The sequence below is a fragment of the Pyrenophora tritici-repentis genome, chromosome 8 (assembly GCF_003171515.1).
Source record: "Pyrenophora tritici-repentis strain M4 chromosome 8, whole genome shotgun sequence".
NCBI classification, from domain to species: domain Eukaryota; kingdom Fungi; phylum Ascomycota; class Dothideomycetes; order Pleosporales; family Pleosporaceae; genus Pyrenophora; species Pyrenophora tritici-repentis.
The window spans coordinates 1,954,182-1,970,812 of NC_089397.1; the positions used below are offsets into that span (position 1 = coordinate 1,954,182).

General features: G+C 53.3%; 10 protein-coding genes across 10 annotated transcripts; 3 read left to right on the forward strand and 7 right to left on the reverse strand.

Annotated features, from left to right (window-relative positions):
• Positions 1-1,644: 1,644 nt before the first annotated feature.
• Positions 1,645-2,067, forward strand: PtrM4_142080 (uncharacterized protein; the record flags this gene model as incomplete). The annotated part of the gene is made up of 1 exon (XM_066109549.1): positions 1,645-2,067. One exon carries the CDS (start codon positions 1,645-1,647, stop codon positions 2,065-2,067), a length of 423 nt encoding a protein of 140 aa, XP_065960471.1.
• Positions 2,068-3,037: 970 nt separating this feature from the next.
• Positions 3,038-5,077, reverse strand: PtrM4_142090 (RNA polymerase I-specific transcription initiation factor RRN3 family protein; the record flags this gene model as incomplete). The annotated part of the gene is made up of 3 exons (XM_066109550.1): positions 3,038-3,044; positions 3,264-4,134; positions 4,210-5,077. 3 exons carry the CDS (start codon positions 5,075-5,077, stop codon positions 3,038-3,040), a joined length of 1,746 nt encoding a protein of 581 aa, XP_065960472.1.
• Positions 5,078-5,340: 263 nt separating this feature from the next.
• PtrM4_142100 (PpiB, Peptidyl-prolyl cis-trans isomerase (rotamase)) lies at positions 5,341-6,158 on the reverse strand (the record flags this gene model as incomplete). Its single annotated transcript, XM_001942244.1, has 4 exons — positions 5,341-5,535; positions 5,595-5,744; positions 5,817-5,962; positions 6,104-6,158. 4 exons carry the CDS (start codon positions 6,156-6,158, stop codon positions 5,341-5,343), a joined length of 546 nt encoding a protein of 181 aa, XP_001942279.1.
• An 801-nt stretch (positions 6,159-6,959) lies between these two features.
• On the forward strand, positions 6,960-8,311 carry PtrM4_142110 (RING-finger-containing ubiquitin ligase; the record flags this gene model as incomplete). The annotated part of the gene is made up of 2 exons (XM_001942245.1): positions 6,960-7,102; positions 7,150-8,311. 2 exons carry the CDS (start codon positions 6,960-6,962, stop codon positions 8,309-8,311), a joined length of 1,305 nt encoding a protein of 434 aa, XP_001942280.1.
• A 1,861-nt stretch (positions 8,312-10,172) lies between these two features.
• On the reverse strand, positions 10,173-11,950 carry PtrM4_142120 (cell division control protein 15; the record flags this gene model as incomplete). The annotated part of the gene is made up of 2 exons (XM_066109551.1): positions 10,173-10,180; positions 10,240-11,950. 2 exons carry the CDS (start codon positions 11,948-11,950, stop codon positions 10,173-10,175), a joined length of 1,719 nt encoding a protein of 572 aa, XP_065960473.1.
• A 671-nt stretch (positions 11,951-12,621) lies between these two features.
• PtrM4_142130 (SPS1, Serine-threonine protein kinase) lies at positions 12,622-13,855 on the reverse strand (the record flags this gene model as incomplete). Its single annotated transcript, XM_001942246.2, has 2 exons — positions 12,622-13,039; positions 13,086-13,855. 2 exons carry the CDS (start codon positions 13,853-13,855, stop codon positions 12,622-12,624), a joined length of 1,188 nt encoding a protein of 395 aa, XP_001942281.2.
• A 738-nt stretch (positions 13,856-14,593) lies between these two features.
• PtrM4_142140 (Gly-zipper-OmpA multi-domain protein) lies at positions 14,594-15,414 on the forward strand (the record flags this gene model as incomplete). The annotated part of the gene is made up of 3 exons (XM_066109552.1): positions 14,594-14,880; positions 14,943-15,139; positions 15,263-15,414. 3 exons carry the CDS (start codon positions 14,594-14,596, stop codon positions 15,412-15,414), a joined length of 636 nt encoding a protein of 211 aa, XP_065960474.1.
• On the reverse strand, positions 15,415-15,675 carry PtrM4_142150 (uncharacterized protein; the record flags this gene model as incomplete). The annotated part of the gene is made up of 1 exon (XM_066109553.1): positions 15,415-15,675. One exon carries the CDS (start codon positions 15,673-15,675, stop codon positions 15,415-15,417), a length of 261 nt encoding a protein of 86 aa, XP_065960475.1.
• A 30-nt stretch (positions 15,676-15,705) lies between these two features.
• PtrM4_142160 (uncharacterized protein) lies at positions 15,706-16,257 on the reverse strand (the record flags this gene model as incomplete). Its single annotated transcript, XM_001942249.2, has 1 exon — positions 15,706-16,257. One exon carries the CDS (start codon positions 16,255-16,257, stop codon positions 15,706-15,708), a length of 552 nt encoding a protein of 183 aa, XP_001942284.2.
• Positions 16,258-16,344: 87 nt separating this feature from the next.
• On the reverse strand, positions 16,345-16,494 carry PtrM4_142170 (uncharacterized protein; the record flags this gene model as incomplete). The annotated part of the gene is made up of 1 exon (XM_066109554.1): positions 16,345-16,494. The coding sequence occupies one exon, from the start codon at positions 16,492-16,494 to the stop codon at positions 16,345-16,347; it is 150 nt and encodes a 49-aa protein (XP_065960476.1).
• Positions 16,495-16,631: the final 137 nt, after the last annotated feature.

Sequence of the window (16,631 nt, forward strand, 5' to 3'; positions counted from 1 at the left end):
TGCACCGTTGCAGTCACAATCGCCGTCGGGGTACAGACGTCCTTGACCGGGGGGCCGACCGGACTCCAACCGACGTGAAGCTGCCATGATGCATAAAACGTCTGCAGTACTGACGGGGTGGCGCAAACGAAGACGAAAGTGGAAGCAACATAAATAGACCAACCTACGCCTCTGACCTGGCTACAATACCTATGCTGTATGTATGCGCCAGACGTCGCTCATAGTCATACCCAGCCTATGACGAAATAATTGTCTTGGCGTCGGTCGCGCTGAGGATACATGTTTGCGACCCCAGGCCCACGACAGCACGTGAGACGCGTTTGGATGTCGAGATGCAGGCCCGAAAGGGTGCGTGAATAAAAGAGAGAAAAGGAGGGGGACCAGAAACAAAGAGAGTCCGTCCGGCCCGAGGCGGCCAGAACCAGGTCCAGTCCAAGTCCAAGGAAGGCGACGACAGCCGTTTGGGTCCGCGCGTCTCACATCGAGAATCTTGGGGGTGGAGAGTATACGTTGTTCACCCAACGCCATGTCGCCAGATGTGGGAATGTTAGCAGGTAAGTTGTTGTCGTTGTTATCGTCGTTGTCGCATGGCCATCTTTTTGTTGTTGCCAATCGCTGTCGTCGCATGCTAACTATATTCCTTTTCCAGACCTCAGCCAACTCCCTGCGCACATCCTCCACGCCGAGCTACTGCGACGACAACAAGATGGCGAAAGGCCAAAGTGCGAGACTAAAGGCGGAAAGGGCACCTACAACACCCTCATTCATGTACTCGCCCTCCTTCTCATCCTTGTCCTGAGCACGGCTGGTTCGTATATTCCCCTTGCAACAGACTGTCACTCCATCCTTTCGCTGACACAAGAAACCCTAGCCTGCTCCTTCCCCATTGTCGTCAAGCGCTTTCCCTCGATACCGGTACCACACCAGTTCCTCTTCCTATCCAGACACTTTGGAACCGGTGTCCTCATCGCGACGGCCTTTGTCCACCTGCTCCCCACGGCCTTTGAGTCCCTCACCCACCCATGTCTCCCGCATTTCTGGAACCACCGCTATCCGGCCATGCCGGGCCTGGTGGCCATGACGTCGGTGTTTGTCGTTGTAGGCATTGAAATGTTCTTTGCGGCTAGGGGCGCTGGACACGTGCACGCTGCTGGTTTGGACAACTTGGGTTTGGATGGTAGTGCGGATGCGCGTCCGGGACACAAGAGAAGCCATAGCTATGGGAGGTATAGCAATGGGACTGCGGCTACGAATGGTCATGCACCGGGCATCATGCTGCACGACGTTGAATCGTCTGCTCATCTAATGGCTGGGCGGTCGCCATCGTTTTCCGTCGCTTCGCCCCTGACACCGGGTACGACCGACGGCCTACTACCTCGCAAGTCCAAAGACTCCTCGCATTCCGACGACGACGATGACGACGATGACAACGATTCCGACCTCGACCTCACCCCCGAAGAACTCCAACAAGACCCCTCCTCGCAACAAGACTCCACACGCCTCCTCCCCAGCGGCCCGCACGCCCCCCAAAAAACGCACTCGACCACCATCTCCCCCGAGAAGACCGACGCGCAAAACAAAAAGCTCCTCCTCCAATGTCTCCTCCTCGAAGCCGGCATCCTCTTCCACTCAATCTTCATCGGCATGGCCCTCTCCGTTGCAACCGGCACCTCCTTCGCCGTCCTGCTCACCGCAATATCCTTCCACCAAACCTTTGAAGGTTTCGCCCTCGGCGCCCGCATCAGCGCTATCCGTTTCCCGCCCGGCTCGCCGAAACCGTGGCTCATGGCGCTCGCGTACGGTGCCACGACGCCGATAGGCCAGGCTATTGGCCTCGCGATACATACGCTGTATGACCCCGCGAGCGAGGCGGGCTTGCTAACGGTAGGGTTTATGAACGCGGTTAGTAGTGGGTTGTTGCTTTTTGCGGGCTTGGTTGAGTTGTTGGCCGAGGACTTTTTGAGCGATGAGAGTTATGTGGTACTAAGAGGGAAGAGGCGAGTGCAGGCTTGTGCGAGTGTTGTGGGTGGGGCGCTGCTTATGGCCATGGTTGGGGCGTGGGCGTAGTAACTGTATGTATGTGTAGATATACAAGTGTTGTTTACGCATTGCGAGTGGCGTTTAATTAGAGTTTGGAGTTTTGTAGTATAAACGTGGAGAGGGTGGTACTAGGGGTTTTAAACCTGGTATATGTGGTAATTGTTGGTTCGGTGTTCTTACATCATACCCCCCCTATCATAATATCGCAACCTCGTATGATTGCCAAAATCTAAATCCATGCACATTACATGACGTTTTCTTAGCACGCACGCACATACATGTATTGATTGACTTGATTGTACATAAATACCTCGAGTCTACATTTATTTCAAGTCTTATAATCTCCAAAAAAAACCCCCCTTCTCCCACTGAAACAAGATAAACAAACCAAAACAGGATATTGTTGGTTGGCTTTGCACTAAGTGCGTAAAGGGAAATAACGATAACTAGGAATGCATTCTGTTCGGTGGTTCTGATTGATTGTCTACGAACATAGCTGCTACGAAGGTATACCTAAGCTCTGCGCAAGGTGGGCCGAAGTCGGGCCGAAGTGTCAAGCAGCCGACGTCTCTACCGATACTCACGATCCGACAGATATAAACTTTTTTTCTTATTCATATTCCTATTCCTATTCTCATTTTGTTATTATTCTTCTCGATTGTAACTCGTCATCGTACACGAACCCAAAGCTTTGTTCCCTTAATTCCCTTTCCGACGCTTTGCTAACTCATGTACAACGGAAAAGAAGCCAACTATCTGACAAGAAAAACCCGCCCAGATCAAAGAAAAAGGCCGTACAAATATCTACGACGCCCACGCCCTCGTAATTTCATCGAGACTATAGGTCGGTAGGAGGGGCCTTTCTGCATATCGTGTATCGCATATATGCCGCCAACTGACTGACCTAAGTTGACGCTTGTACATGCATGTCGCCCTGTTTCCCTAAGCCTTATTTTCGCCCTTTGTGAAACGCCAGAGCCAGAACAAGACAAAAAACTCACAAACTAGCCTCGGTACTCTCATCATCATCATCAACGTCATCAACCCCCTCCCCCTCATCCCCATCATGATCCTCAGTGCTACCATCCCCATCCCCATCTTCCTCTTCTTCATCGCTATCACTATCATCACTATCCTCCTCCTTCTCCACCGCCATCCCCGGAACAGGACTCCACTGCACATAATCCCCCTCCACCCACCTCTTACTCCTGGGAAGCACATACGGATCAAACGGAAAGTACGCATCCATCAGAAAAGCCTCCTCACCCTTCTTCCCCGTAAGCGCCGTTTCGCGTCCTCCAATCCCAGTAAGATAACTACTCGCCACACTACGCGACAGCCTCACGCGCTTATTCGTCTCCACGAGCGAATCAACATATGTAAAACGGAGGTGTTTGGCAATCCGCCCGAATTGCTTTACAATGTCCGGCGCGCAGATGCGGAGCGGGTTGAGTTTGCAGAAGATGTTGCGACGGAGGATTTCGAGTGTTTTGCCGTGCCAGAGGAAGTCCCCGTCGTGGTACATGATGTCCGTGTCGGACGGCAGTTTGCCGTCGGTGGTGACGATGAGGTCGCGCCAGCGGAAGCAAAAGGCGTAGAGGAGCGCTTGCGCGATGGCGTAGTAGGTGCCGTAGCGACGGAGATCCGGGCCGGTGCACTTGGGCTCGTGCGTGGCGCGGAGGCGCTCGAGCTGCGAGCATAGAGTGGCGAAGACGTCGCGGACGAGGAAGCCGGGGACGTGGGCGCCGCGGGCTATGTAGGAGGCGAGGTAGGCGCATGCGGATGCGCGCAGTAAGGGGGGTCTGTTTGCGTCGATGGCGAGACGGGAACATGCGTCTACGAAGAGCTCCATGAAATGTGGCGATAGTTGGCTAAAGTGGAATAGGACGAATTGAGCGTGTCTTGATCGGTACGTGGGGATGATGATGGACTGGAACTGTGCAAGCAGAGTTTCGTACATGCGGTCTGATTCCTTGACATCGCGCTTGTCGAATATCGAGGCGTAGTATGAGAATTGCAGGTCCATGACGATGTCGAGCTTGAGCATCATGTCCCTGATGTCCTTGAGCCGCTGCTCTTCCGGATCCAGACTGCCTTCGCTTGAGTCGGAGCCGGCATCGCTTGCGTTGTCGTCGTCTTCCTCGTCGTAGATGGCATCGTTCACGAGACGCTCCTCCAAATCGTCATCCATGTCGTCCATGTCCATTTGCATCTGTGCGTCAATCTTGCATAGCTTGTCCGTGACCAATGCCAAGATCTCGCCTCTAATTTCCGGCGCGTACTCGGTGACGGTAAATATATTGCGGATGAATTCGACGTGTAGTTTGGCGCTCTCGTGCGAGATGGGGAATGTGTTGGATATGATGGGTGAGAGAAAGGAGCTAGCCATGGGACTATATCGGAGTATGCTCTTGAGTGTCTGGTGTACACGAGCTTGTATATGAACGCGTTGAATGGGCGGGTCGTCCGTCTGTCTTGCGTTTGGAGAGGGTGCGCCCAGGAACATGTCGACGAGCATTTGTAGTATAGTCGACATATAACCGGCTTGCACGGAGAGCAACCTGCGCAAGAAGATTTGGAAGGAGCGTACAAAGTCATCGTTTCGCGCAATCCACTTGCAATCAATGACGGCATGCACCAGGCCCTTGCAGTTCGAATCGAGGAGCGGCGTATTGTTCGTAAGTGCAATGACATATTTCTGCAGCAGGTGCGACAGCGGTGCACTTGCAGACGTCGGTGATTCCCTGAACAAGGCTTTGAGCCCATCGTAGGCCGCCCTCTCGCCCGTCGCATGCTTTTCAATGGCGCGCCGCACCTCCTCCCCCACCAACTCTAAGCTCTTTTCATTGGGGTCCGCCAGTACTCTCACGTCAACTTCGGGATCGAATGTCACTCGGCGACGCTTGGCCTGACCTGTGGCTGTGGGTTCCGGGGCCGGGCTGGACGAGGCATCGGTTTGCTTGCGCTTGAGGCTGCTGCCTGCCATCTTGGGAACAACGGCGCTGACGGGCCGGTTGGTTGTAGCAAGTGAGACCATGTTTGCAGAGCAGTCGGCAAAGAAATTACATCGGAGCAGTGATATGACGTGCAGGCGGCGTGGTGAAGAAAGCTGTAGAGCGGCGGGGGTGAAGACACGCGACTGTGGGCGTAAGGCCGAGAGAATTTCAGCGGGTCTCTTATGTAAGCAGTCTTCACTCACGTCAATGCAATCATGCGAAAGGGTTGACACGATGTTTGTTGGACGTTGTAATTTTATATTCTTCACGTATTTGCGACTTGACGTGTTTTGTAACGTGTCTCTTACATCTCGCCACACTGTGCAATGGCAATGTCTTGAACAGGCTTTCCTTCCGGGTTGGCTACTGTTCGCGTGTTCTCAATCTTGGTCACGACGTCCATACCTTCAATGACATTACCAAAGACAACGTGCTTTCCATTGAGATGAGGTGTTCCATTCTTGGCTGTGATTATGAAGAATTGACATCCGTTCGTGTTCTAATTTCGTCAGCATGTCAAGAGCGGTTGGGCGTCGTGTCTTGGGCGTCGTGTCTTACTGGGCCAGCATTTGCCATGGACAGCAGACCAGGCTTGTCGTGCTTTAGGGTAAAGTTCTCATCGGCAAACTTCTCCACGCCCCAAATCGTTCTTGAGCCGCTCCCGTTGCCGTTTATGAAATCGCCACCTTGGATCATGAAGCCTTTGATCTGAACCTGTTAGTGTTTGCCGAGTTATACGAGCGGGATATTCCCGCAGCCACGACTTGAAACAGCGCTTACGACACGATGGAACTTGCAGCCCTTGTAACCCTGCGGCTGCCCCCGACTATTCTTGGTTTCGCCCGTGCAAAACTGACGAAAGTTTTCGGCAGTCTTTGGGACGACATCCTTGAAGAGTTCCATCTTGATTCTTCCCAGTTTTTCTCCTGATTGCTTATGTCAGTCGCGACATGGTGACGGTCACGAGGCTGTGTAGACTAAGCCAAGACGAACCAACGGGCGGAATGTGGCGCGGGGTAAGGGGGGATCCGAAAGACACAAGGGTGGGTGCATTAAGCTATAAGTACCTCCTAGAGTGATGTCGAAGAAGACGATTGGGTTGGGCTCGGTAGTGTCGGCCATGGTTCAATGCAATGCTGCAGATTGAGTACCGAGTTGATGAGGGAGGAATAGGAGTCGAGTAGACGTACAATAACAACCGATCTACAAGCGAGACGTGGTTCGATTTCCGAAGAGAAAATCGTGCAGAAGCTGGGGAAGATGGATCTCTGCAAGTGGTGGGCTGAGGGAGTGGATACGGTCACAGGCTTGTTAGCGCTGGGGAAGGCCCACTTTGGTGGCTTTTGGCTGTAGCAGGGGTTTGGCAGCGCACGCAGGGTTTCGAGCTGGCTTGCGTGGACACTGCGAACAGTGGGAACATGATGCATTACATTACAAGCTATCCCGCACTTTATAACATTGACAAACAAACTCTTATACGTACTTACAGTACTGTCGTAACGCGGCCGAAGATAAGCTCTTGCGCCACTACTCGCGAACGCCTGTCATCCTTGGCACCTGCCCTGCCCTAATCCTAGCGACCGACGTCTTTGCGGCCTTTATCCGCCTGACGGCCACCCGCCTTCGCTTTCTGACACTCGACGGTCCCATTCATTGACCTTTGGTCTTCAACAATCCCATTCGCTTTGAATCTCACACTTTGATCACGTTGATCACATGCGTGTAGCCATTGTTCTTGTCCGCGCCGAGTGAGTCTTGTGCGTGTGCTAACATCCCGCCCTTCGATCGCCACGGGCGCAGTCGTTGCCGTCACCATCGTTCCCACACGCCTTTATTCCGCCAATATCCCCCGATCCGCGCTATCGCAACACCATCGCTCGCCTTCTGGACGCCCAGCACATGGAATAGTATTGTCGCATCACCATGTCGACCATCGCCGCAACCAGCTCGGCCCCTTCGTCGACACAGCCACCCAGTAACAACGATGGTGGCAGTGGCGGTCCTACCAGCTCACCTTTACTGTTCTTTGTCGCCCTCGGTTTTGGTGTAGTATTCACAAATCTATGGTAGGTCATGTGCAGATGCCACAATCTGCACCCATTAACGCGCGCAGGATCATCGTCGGCGTTAAGTACTGCTTCCGATACAATCGTCGTCGCGCCGCCCAGGCCGCTGCAGATGGGGAGCCTATTGATATGACCAACATGCCCCGACCACATCGAAGGAGGAGGGAGAAGAAGCTCATGACCATGGACGAGGTCAATGACCGTTTCCCACTGACAAAGTACAAGCAATGGAAATCGAGTCGCGAAACAGAGGGTCTGCCAGCCAACGGGGGTATTGCAACCGCGCCGCAGAGCAGGGCAGGAAGCATCAAAGATGTCGAGGGCGCCATGAGTTCGCAAGACCAAGGCCCAGCACCTAGGACCGATACCACTCTCTCCATGGCTCGCGACGATCTCACTGCACCGACCACTACTTCCGAGCAGAAAGCTTCACCAAGGGCCAGTGTGGAGAGCAATCCACTAAAGGGCGAGCAAGTAAAACACGTGGAAAAGCAGTTGGAGGAGGCAAAGGCAGAGAAGGCGGTTGCTGGAAAGACTGAGGATGGTAGTAGCACTCCACAAGGAAACGTCCAGGAACGCGAAGACGACTCGGATGATGACGAGGACCCAATACGAACCGCCACTGCACCGGAGATGCTGGCCGAGCCAGGCGACACTTGCGCCATTTGTCTCGACACCTTGGAGGATGATGACGACGTTCGGGGATTGACATGCGGTCACGCCTTCCACGCCAGCTGTGTAGATCCATGGTTAACAGGTCGTCGCGCTTGCTGTCCCCTCTGCAAGGCCGATTACTACGTCCCGAAACCCCGTCCTGAAGGAGAGATTGACCCAGCCACCGGCCGCCGTTCAACAGCCGGTCTCGGCTCACCACAAGCCGTCTGGACGACGACCAACCCATTTGCTCGGTCTCGCGTTCTCGTCATCAACGCCGACTACCAGCAACGGCAAGGCGCCGACCGGTTTGGCCGAGTAAACCGCCCCGGCCGACGCCAGCCTGGCGCTACCCCTAACTGGCGAGCTAGACTAACAGGTAGTCGGACGGCGAACCCGACCACCACCAACAACAACCCGACTGGCAGTCAAATGACGACCAACAGCCAAACTGGCGTCTCCACCTTCTCGACCTGGTTCGGCCGTGGTCGTGGTACTACTGCCCCTGCACAACAACAACCCACTCCCGGTCAACTCGAAGCCGCTACTCGGTAGACATTTTGTAGTACGAATCCAACGTCAACAACAACATGCCCCTTTTCTCTCATGTCCCATTACGATATTCCCAACATTTTTTTTCCGCGTCTCCCGTTGTACTTCCATCACCCCCATCTGATCTACCGGCGTTTTTTTTCCCTTTTCTTCCTTGCCTCGTCTTCTTTTTCTTTTCCTCCGCATGGGAGGAGGGGATTGATTGATTGGCACTTGTTTTTAGCCTGGGCTGCTCTGCTCTGCTCTGCTCTGCTCTGCTCTGCCCTGCTCTGCCCTGCTCTGCCCTGCTCTGCCCTGCTCTGCCCTGCTCTGCCCTGCTCTGCCCTGCTCTGCTCTGCATCTGCATATAACAGAAAGAAGTAGTATACCCTTGGTCTTGAGCGTGTGGAATAATGTACCTGATGGATAACCCGTTTCTATTTTCCCTGCTCTCTACGTTTGGCTGGTTATTGTGCATATCCCTCCCCGACTTTTGTGTTTTGGTTTCATCTTGGATTGGATTGGACGGGTGGGTAGGATAGAGCGGTTATGTGTGGTGTGGGTGGTATGCATGGTATGGAGGCGGAATGGAGTATATACCACACACACAGACACATTTTTTCTCGTCTTATGTAGAGGAACTTGAATTGTATATATCCAGTCATCTATCCCGCTTTCTCTTTTCGTGCACAGTGTATGCGGTGTGTTGATATCGATAGCAATGTATTAGGTACGGATACTAACTAACAGGTATCATCTACTTTCCACCAACACACCATACACACATACTTCTACCACTATCCTCCTCGTCTTCTCTCTACAATACTAGTAGTAGGATATCCCTCTCAAAACCTCCCCACCCAGTCCTCTCCCTCCCTCTCTCTCTCTCTCACACATGTATACATTTAAGATGTCGTCATCTACCTACCTACATACCCGCCTTATCCAAACCTAAACCTAAACCCTATTCCGACCCCTTACCCAGCATCCGCGATCCGCAATCCAAATCCAGAATACCATCGGCTTGAACTACCGCATTGCATTGTTGAGACCTTGATCTAGTCTTCGGTTCGGTTCGGTTCGGTTCGGTTAGGTTAGGTTGGATGTTAACCTGCCCTGCGCTGCCCTGCGGTGTATGTAGGAGTTTGTTCCGTTTGTTCCGGCGCGTTCTTGTCTAGTCTAGTCTAGGTGCTGCGGCGGTCTAAGTAGGTGGTCCTTGTACCAGTACATGCATGCATGCGTGCGTGCGCATGCGTCTGCCTAGTTACTACCTAGTAGGGATGTGCATGCGCTTGCATCGCCGACTACGGTACCTACCTACCTACCACTACCACTAGCCCAGCCCAGCCCAGCCCAGCCCAGCGCATTCAAGCCCCCGACTCTTGTGATTAGTCCCATCTACATCTACAACTGCGAGCATAACTAAACTACATCCATCATATCGCCACGTACATTTAAATAACTATTCCACGAGGAAGAAGTATGTAGAGTAAATTTCATCTAGTCCAGTGCTCGACGTCTGGTTTATTTGAATTTGGATTTTGAACTTGAACTTATGAGTGAAAAAGTATATGGATATGGATGGTGTAATATACCTAGTAAAGAAAGTATGCTTTTGGACTTTTTGGACTTTTGGACTCATGTCTTTGCCACATTCCCTGGCCGTACCGTACCATACCGCCGATTCCACCACGCAGACCACGCCAAAAAAAGTAATAAACACTTTTCCGAAAACCCGCAGTATAAGTATATCAAACACCATAAACCCACCAAACTCCCATCGCCCATCACTCACACCCTCCCCCTAACCGTCTCCCCACTCCCCAGCCCCCTATCCACCCTCTCCCCCTCCACACCTTCCTCCCCTTCCTCCCCTTCCTCCCCCTCATCCTCCTCCCCAATCCCACCCCCTTCAACATCCGCCAACCGCATCGCCCTCAACAAATCCCGACTAGCCCTAACCCCATCCCTCAACTCACACGCCGACCTCAAAAGCGCATGCTGCAACGCGGCCGCAACATCGCCGTCCGCCGATCCCATCAGTAGCGCCTCGATGGGCGGTCCGCTGGGAACGGGGAATTCGACGAGTGGTTTACCGTTTGGACCGACGCTGAGGGTAGATTTGCGGAATGAGTTTGTGGTGTCGAAGTCGGAGGAAGAGTAGGATAAGTAGGGGTTGTAGGTGCTGCTGTCGTCTGTGTCAGAGTCGAGCGTGTATGTTGATGTTGATGTAGCGTGAGAGTCGTTTCTAGAGCGGGAGGAACGGAGGGGTGCTGGGACGGCGGTGGCGGGGTAAGGTCTGGATAAGTGATATTGTTGCTGCTGTTGTTGAAAGGTTAAACGTTCGAAGTTTTCCCACAGTTCGTCTACGTCGTCTTCTTCCAGTGAGGTATCTGTTGTAACACTCATCGGAGGAGACATATCGTCACTACCAAGTCCGTACGCCATAGTATGCGACCAGCCGTCCCAAATCATCTGCTGTGATCGCTGGCTGGGGCGGTGGTATTGGCCTCCTGCCATGTTGTTGTTTGCGACGGGTTTGGGGTGGCCTTGGACTTGGCTTGCTGAGCTGACACCTCGAGCGTGTAGGTGGCCTTGCTCGTCGTATTGCTGAGGTGTCAATAAGCCTGGCACGGATTGATTCGGCTCAGACTGCGACTTCATGTGGAAGGATGCGCGATGATTGTTCTGTGAAAGCTGCACCTGGTCTTCCAAGTTAAAAGGGTTGTCGTTGATGCGTTCGCCGCTTGCTGTGTACGTCTCCGAGCCAGACGTTGACGGGCGGTAGTCCTCCACCATGGCCATGTCTAGGTCAATCATCGATGACCGAAGAGGGGAGCCAGGCGGCGAACTGATGAATTCAGGATAATCATCGATTGGCTCCAGGGGTGCAGTTTGTGCCTGTCGCAAGCTCGGTCGCTGTGGACTACCCATGGGGAATGCAAAGTCTTGAGTCTTTCGGTTCTCGTCCTTGGGAAACGTCCACTCCTTTGTTTCCCGTCGACGAGAAATACGATTTGACGCCCGATTCCTTGGCTCATTGTTGGCCTCTGCCATGGCTGCATCAAATGTCCATTCAACGGTGCGTCGATTTGGCTTCTGGGGCTGAGCCGGAAACGACCATTCCATAGTCTTGCGATTTGGCTGTTCAGCAGCAAATGACCATTCCATCGTCTTTCGATTCGGCTGGGGCTGTTCTGCTGCGAATGACCACTCCATTGTCTTGCGATTCGAGTCGTCATTCATGCTAGGGAATGTCCAGTCTTTCGTAGCTCGTTTAGTGAGCTCGTCTTCCTCGTTGAAAGCATCGCGGCGCTCCTCCTCTTCCAATTCCCGTATCATGCTCTTCATGCGATTTGCGCGTATAGTCGGCACCTCGCCTAGATCGATGTTCGGTATTTCATCCGCTGATGGCATGGAAAAGTCCAGATCGATGACAGTCTCGCGATTAGGCGCACCGGGATTGAAGTCTCGCAACACCAGATCCGAGGGTGGTCGACCGTTTGGTGGCTCCGGCATATCGACCGCGCTATATCGGTATGGCGTTGTGTTTGTGTCGAACAACTTATTCAATCGCTTTTGTCCCCGCACAATAGACTCCTCCTTGAACCTGGCTTGCAGTTGTTCGAAACGATCTAGATCGGCGACTGGCGGTAAGCTCATTCCGTTAAAGGGTTCCCCAGCAGCAAAAGGATCGCCAAACTGGGGTGCGTGCTCTATTTCAAATTCCTCTGATGTACTAAAAGACCAGTCGTCGTCGTCGTCCTCTTCGTCTTCCGGGGCAAGGGGATCTGGCGCCTGTGCACCATATGGGTTGAACAGTGACTGACGGGCGCCACCTTGTTGTTCCCAGACATAGTAATCCTCCACCAACTTGACCAGTGACACGGTTGGATACATCTTGGCACTATCCACGAGGTAGGGATGCTCAAGAATCTCGTCGGGTGTGGGCCTGTCGTGTGGGTTGGGCTGGAAGACGAAAGCAAGAAACTCCTTGAGTTCGTCCGAGAACCGGTCGCCTTCGAGAACCGGAACTCCAGCGGTTGGCAGGTCGAACTGGCTAATCTTGTGGTGCGGCGGCAAGCCACAAGCCATTTCGAAAATGGTGCAAGCATAAGCCCAGATGTCGACCTCACTGCCGTACGAAATCTCCTTGGGCTGCAACAAGCTGTGCGGATCGGCATCCTTGACCCATTCCTTTTGAAGTTCCGGCGCCATCCAAAATGGTGTGCCGACAATGGTTGAGCGCTTGGATCTTTCGGGCTCGAGCGTGTTGGAAACACCAAAGTCGCACAACTGCACCCGGCCATCTTCGAGGATAAGAACATTGTTGGCTACGGAATTGTTAGCAAGCGCCAAGATCTAAGGCTTGTAGACGTACATTTCAGATCACGGTGAAGCACGCCTGCTTCGTGAATGTACTTGAGACCTTGGGCCAGTTCGCGCGCAATAGGTATGATGAACTTCTCCGGCAGTCCAGGACCAGGATCCTTACTCATGGCCGTTGGCTTCATCAACGTGTTGACACTGCCACCGCTGGCGTACTCGCTGATGATCCATAGCTCATTGTGAACAGGCCTGGCCTCCTCTATGATGTTGACATATGGCCTGGCTTTACTGTCTCTGAGCTGCTGCAAAATGTCAATCTCCTTGAGCGTGTCTTGAAGGTTCTTGTGCGTCATCTCCTCATAGTCGACCTTGTCGATTTCAATAATCTTGATGGCGACAAGCGCGCCCGTGTTGCGGCTCTTTCTGGATGTTGTTAACACACGTCACGTGCATACTTGGAACTACCCACCCTTTGTAGACACGACCGTAGGCACCTTTGCCGATAAGCTCGTAGAAATCATATGGAGGGGGCTCTTCACCGCCACGCTTCGCTCTCTCAGCAACCAACAACTCCATGTCCTTGGCCTGTTGCATGGCGCGGCCTTTGGTGCCCCCCATGTTGGGAGGCTGCAGTCGTGCTGGCTCCATGCCTCTGAGGTATCTGTATACTCTGTCGATTCCAAGAGGCTCACTCGAGAAGATGTCGTGCGGCTCGTGCGGCGACTCTGCTATGCGCTCCAATGGGCTTTCGACTAGAGTGCTTCCCTCACTCTCAAAGTTGGTGTAAATTGGCGGAGGCGGAGGCGGGCGACAGCGAGCAATCTGGTGCGAGACACGAGGAGAGGAGTTGTTTGTAGGGTCAGAGGCAGAGTACGAATGCCCTGACGTACGCTTTGGTGTTACCGGACTAGACACAGCCGGCCGGTTAGATATGGGCGTCTTCGGTCTAGGCGGGCAGAGCGGGCTCTTTGGATCTAAAATTGGACCTGAAATATCGCGCTTATCGATCGAGGTTGTGTGGGAACTGCGCGAGGAGCGTGATGAGCGCGAGGATGGGCCTCTCTTGCCTTTGAGCGAGTCTGTCAGCTTGGACCACGAGAAGGAGCGGTTGTATTTGTTCTTTGAAAACGGCGTCTTCGTCTCCGGCGAGCCAGACGGCGTCACCACACCCATTGGGATGAGATGATCGCCGTCGCTCATGGAGCGCTTCAGCTTCATTACGACCTCGTCACCAAGCATGGCTGCGCTGTGGGAGAGTGGTGCGCCGTGGATGGCGACATGGTGGGGGGCACGAGCAAAAAGGGCACTCACGACTTTGCTATACTATTCTACGTGGGTTTCCAGCAGTGAATGCGGCTCATGGCGGGCGGGTCGCGTGCGGTGAGCCTGTGTTCGTCTACAATCACAGCTCCGCACTGCAGACGGCTGGAAGGGCCTATCAAACTCGCACGATTACAATTCAAACGTTGCAGAGAAACAAAAGACACAAAAGCGTTACGAAGCGAAGAGGCGGCTGGGCTACAGGAGAATACGAGGGCGATGCCATCTGGCAGACGACAGACGTGAGGGTGTTGGAGATTCGAAACATGCATGGGTCCAGGGTCTCGAACGCCGATCACGCCAGGACGCTTTGGGACAAGTCGCCCCCACCCTCCCGTGCCTGACATCATCTACGCCACACGTGCGACAGGCATAACAGCTTGCCAACTTTCTACGTGAAGAATGTGTTAGATACTTTCTGATATATACACCATTTGCTGCCTGACTAGATAGTATCTCCACGATTCTACGCAAACTATATAAGAAATATCAAGAACATTCACTTTGCATCCTTTACAATGGTTGCTCAACCAATTGGCACCAAGAAGACGCCCGTTACGTCGTCGGCAAAGAAGACGGCAGTAAAGGCACAAACAAGAAACACGCCTGTGAAAGCGCCGGCCGTTCAGCCCCCCCAGGAAACCCGTCAACACGGCCATGCAGAAGAAGCCGGCTACCACCGCCCCCAAGAAGCCCATCACCAACACCCTACCCAGGAAGCCCACCACAGCCATCGGCCAGAAGAAGCCTCTCCCAGCACCAACCAAGAATGTGCCCCGACAGCCCCAACAACAAGGCTGGCTAAACAAAGGCCTCAGTGCCGCATCATCAGGCATAGGCAGTGCCGTCAGTGCGGCAACCAGCGGCATTGGAAGCGCAGCAGGCGCAGTAGTCACGGCAGCAGGCAGTGGTGTCGCCGGAGCCGGAAGAGGCGCTGGAGCAAGGTATTCATCTACCCAAACCCCCCCTTTCATTCAGTGTGCCAGTATAACTGACATCTTTCCAGCATCACAAACACTTCGCGCACGTGGGGCGACATGGTCCGCGAGTATGGCAATTCTCTCAAGGACATGACCGGCGCCCAGGGCAGTCGCTCAACAACACACAAGAACCCTCTTGGGCTGAGCACGAGTGGTGTTGGGGGTATGGCGTCTATGGCGAGCAGGCCCAATGTGCCTGGTCTCTCGGGAAGCTCCAACAAGAGTACATCAGCTAGTAATCCGTTGGGTCTATGAGAGTGTTGAATGAAATCAGTTTTTTGTAGCGACTATCCTATCTCGATGTCTCTAGAGAGAAACTCGCTGATAATTTACACTGCGCGCTCAGCATATAGCAACGAATCTGGTGCCCAGGCCAAGAAGCTCAATCGTACACCACGAGTGCAACTCTTTCCTTCTGTGATGATCAACAAGGGCCGTGGTATCTCCCTGAAGTACCTAGATACCGTCAACGAACCAGTGCAATACTTCTTCGCCTAACTATGTCAAGCTTCTGCTAAACTCTATCATGATATCCTTCATCTTCGGATCTTTTTTCTTGATCAACTGCGAAGCGGTAACCTTGAACTTCTGGATCCCAGGAAACTTATGGCCGATTCCGGGAAAGAAGCGCACTTTGCGGGAATTGATCTCTTCGACATTCCGACCTGAGCGCCACTCATCCACCTCGGCCTGGAATGGTGGTGAAGGGCACGGCGAGTAATCGCGCAGTGCTTTGCGGATTACGATGCCAGTGCGCATGAAGGTGATAGCGTGGGCAGGCTGGTAAACCTAATCGTCAAACTTGATCTTTATCCTCAACTGTGTGAATGTCTTTGTGAGGTCAAGAACAGGGCACAGTCGAGCGTCAAAGTCCTTCTTGCTCATCAGACGCTGGAAGCCAGTAATCAAAGTGACTTCTCTCATACGTCCCAAGAAGATCTCATCTGGCCCACGTATCAATTGTGCCAATGTGGCTCGGACCATGGTGACGTTGGCTTGAGTAAGCCAGAACCCCGCTGTCTCTTGGTACAGTTGCCGGCAAACTGAGTTGATTGCGTCCGTATGCACTTCCTCGCCACCCGCACCAGAGAACTTGCAGACGACTTTCTTCTTGCTCAGGACGGCAGAGATGTTTGGATGAGGAAAGAGGTATTCATATATCTTGTGCCTGATTTCGGTCGGGAGACGGAGAAGTGGCGCCGTTGGTGCAGCTACATTTGCCCACGTCTTGTCTTCTGATCGAGTGAACATAACGTCCGAACCAACGTATGGATTGTCGGGTGCGTCCCAATTGAAGGAAGTGATCTTGCCGTCGGTGTGATCGAAACTCATCCATGTCATGGTGTCGAATTCGCCAAGGTCCCCCGTCTTTGGGAAGCAATATGCCGATGCGAGCAAACACTTTGGGAAGGTGACGTCGATAAAATTCTATGGGACGATGTACAGCTCAACATAGACACTTTCCCAGATGGTCAGGCTGAGGCGGCCGCGCTCGAGACGGACGACAATGCCGGCATTCGTGTTGTCGATGCGAGTGTACATGCCAACGTATGCGTCAAGGTTCCACTTGTCTACCATCTTGTGTGTTTTCGAAGTCTCTGTAATCGTTTACTGTGCGTTTTGATCGGCGGGGCAGCAGGATGCGAGATGGTTGGGGCTGGCAAGTTCGCCTGCCGGTGTGGCTGAGTGGGAGCTTCTCAAGGGCGAGGAAGATG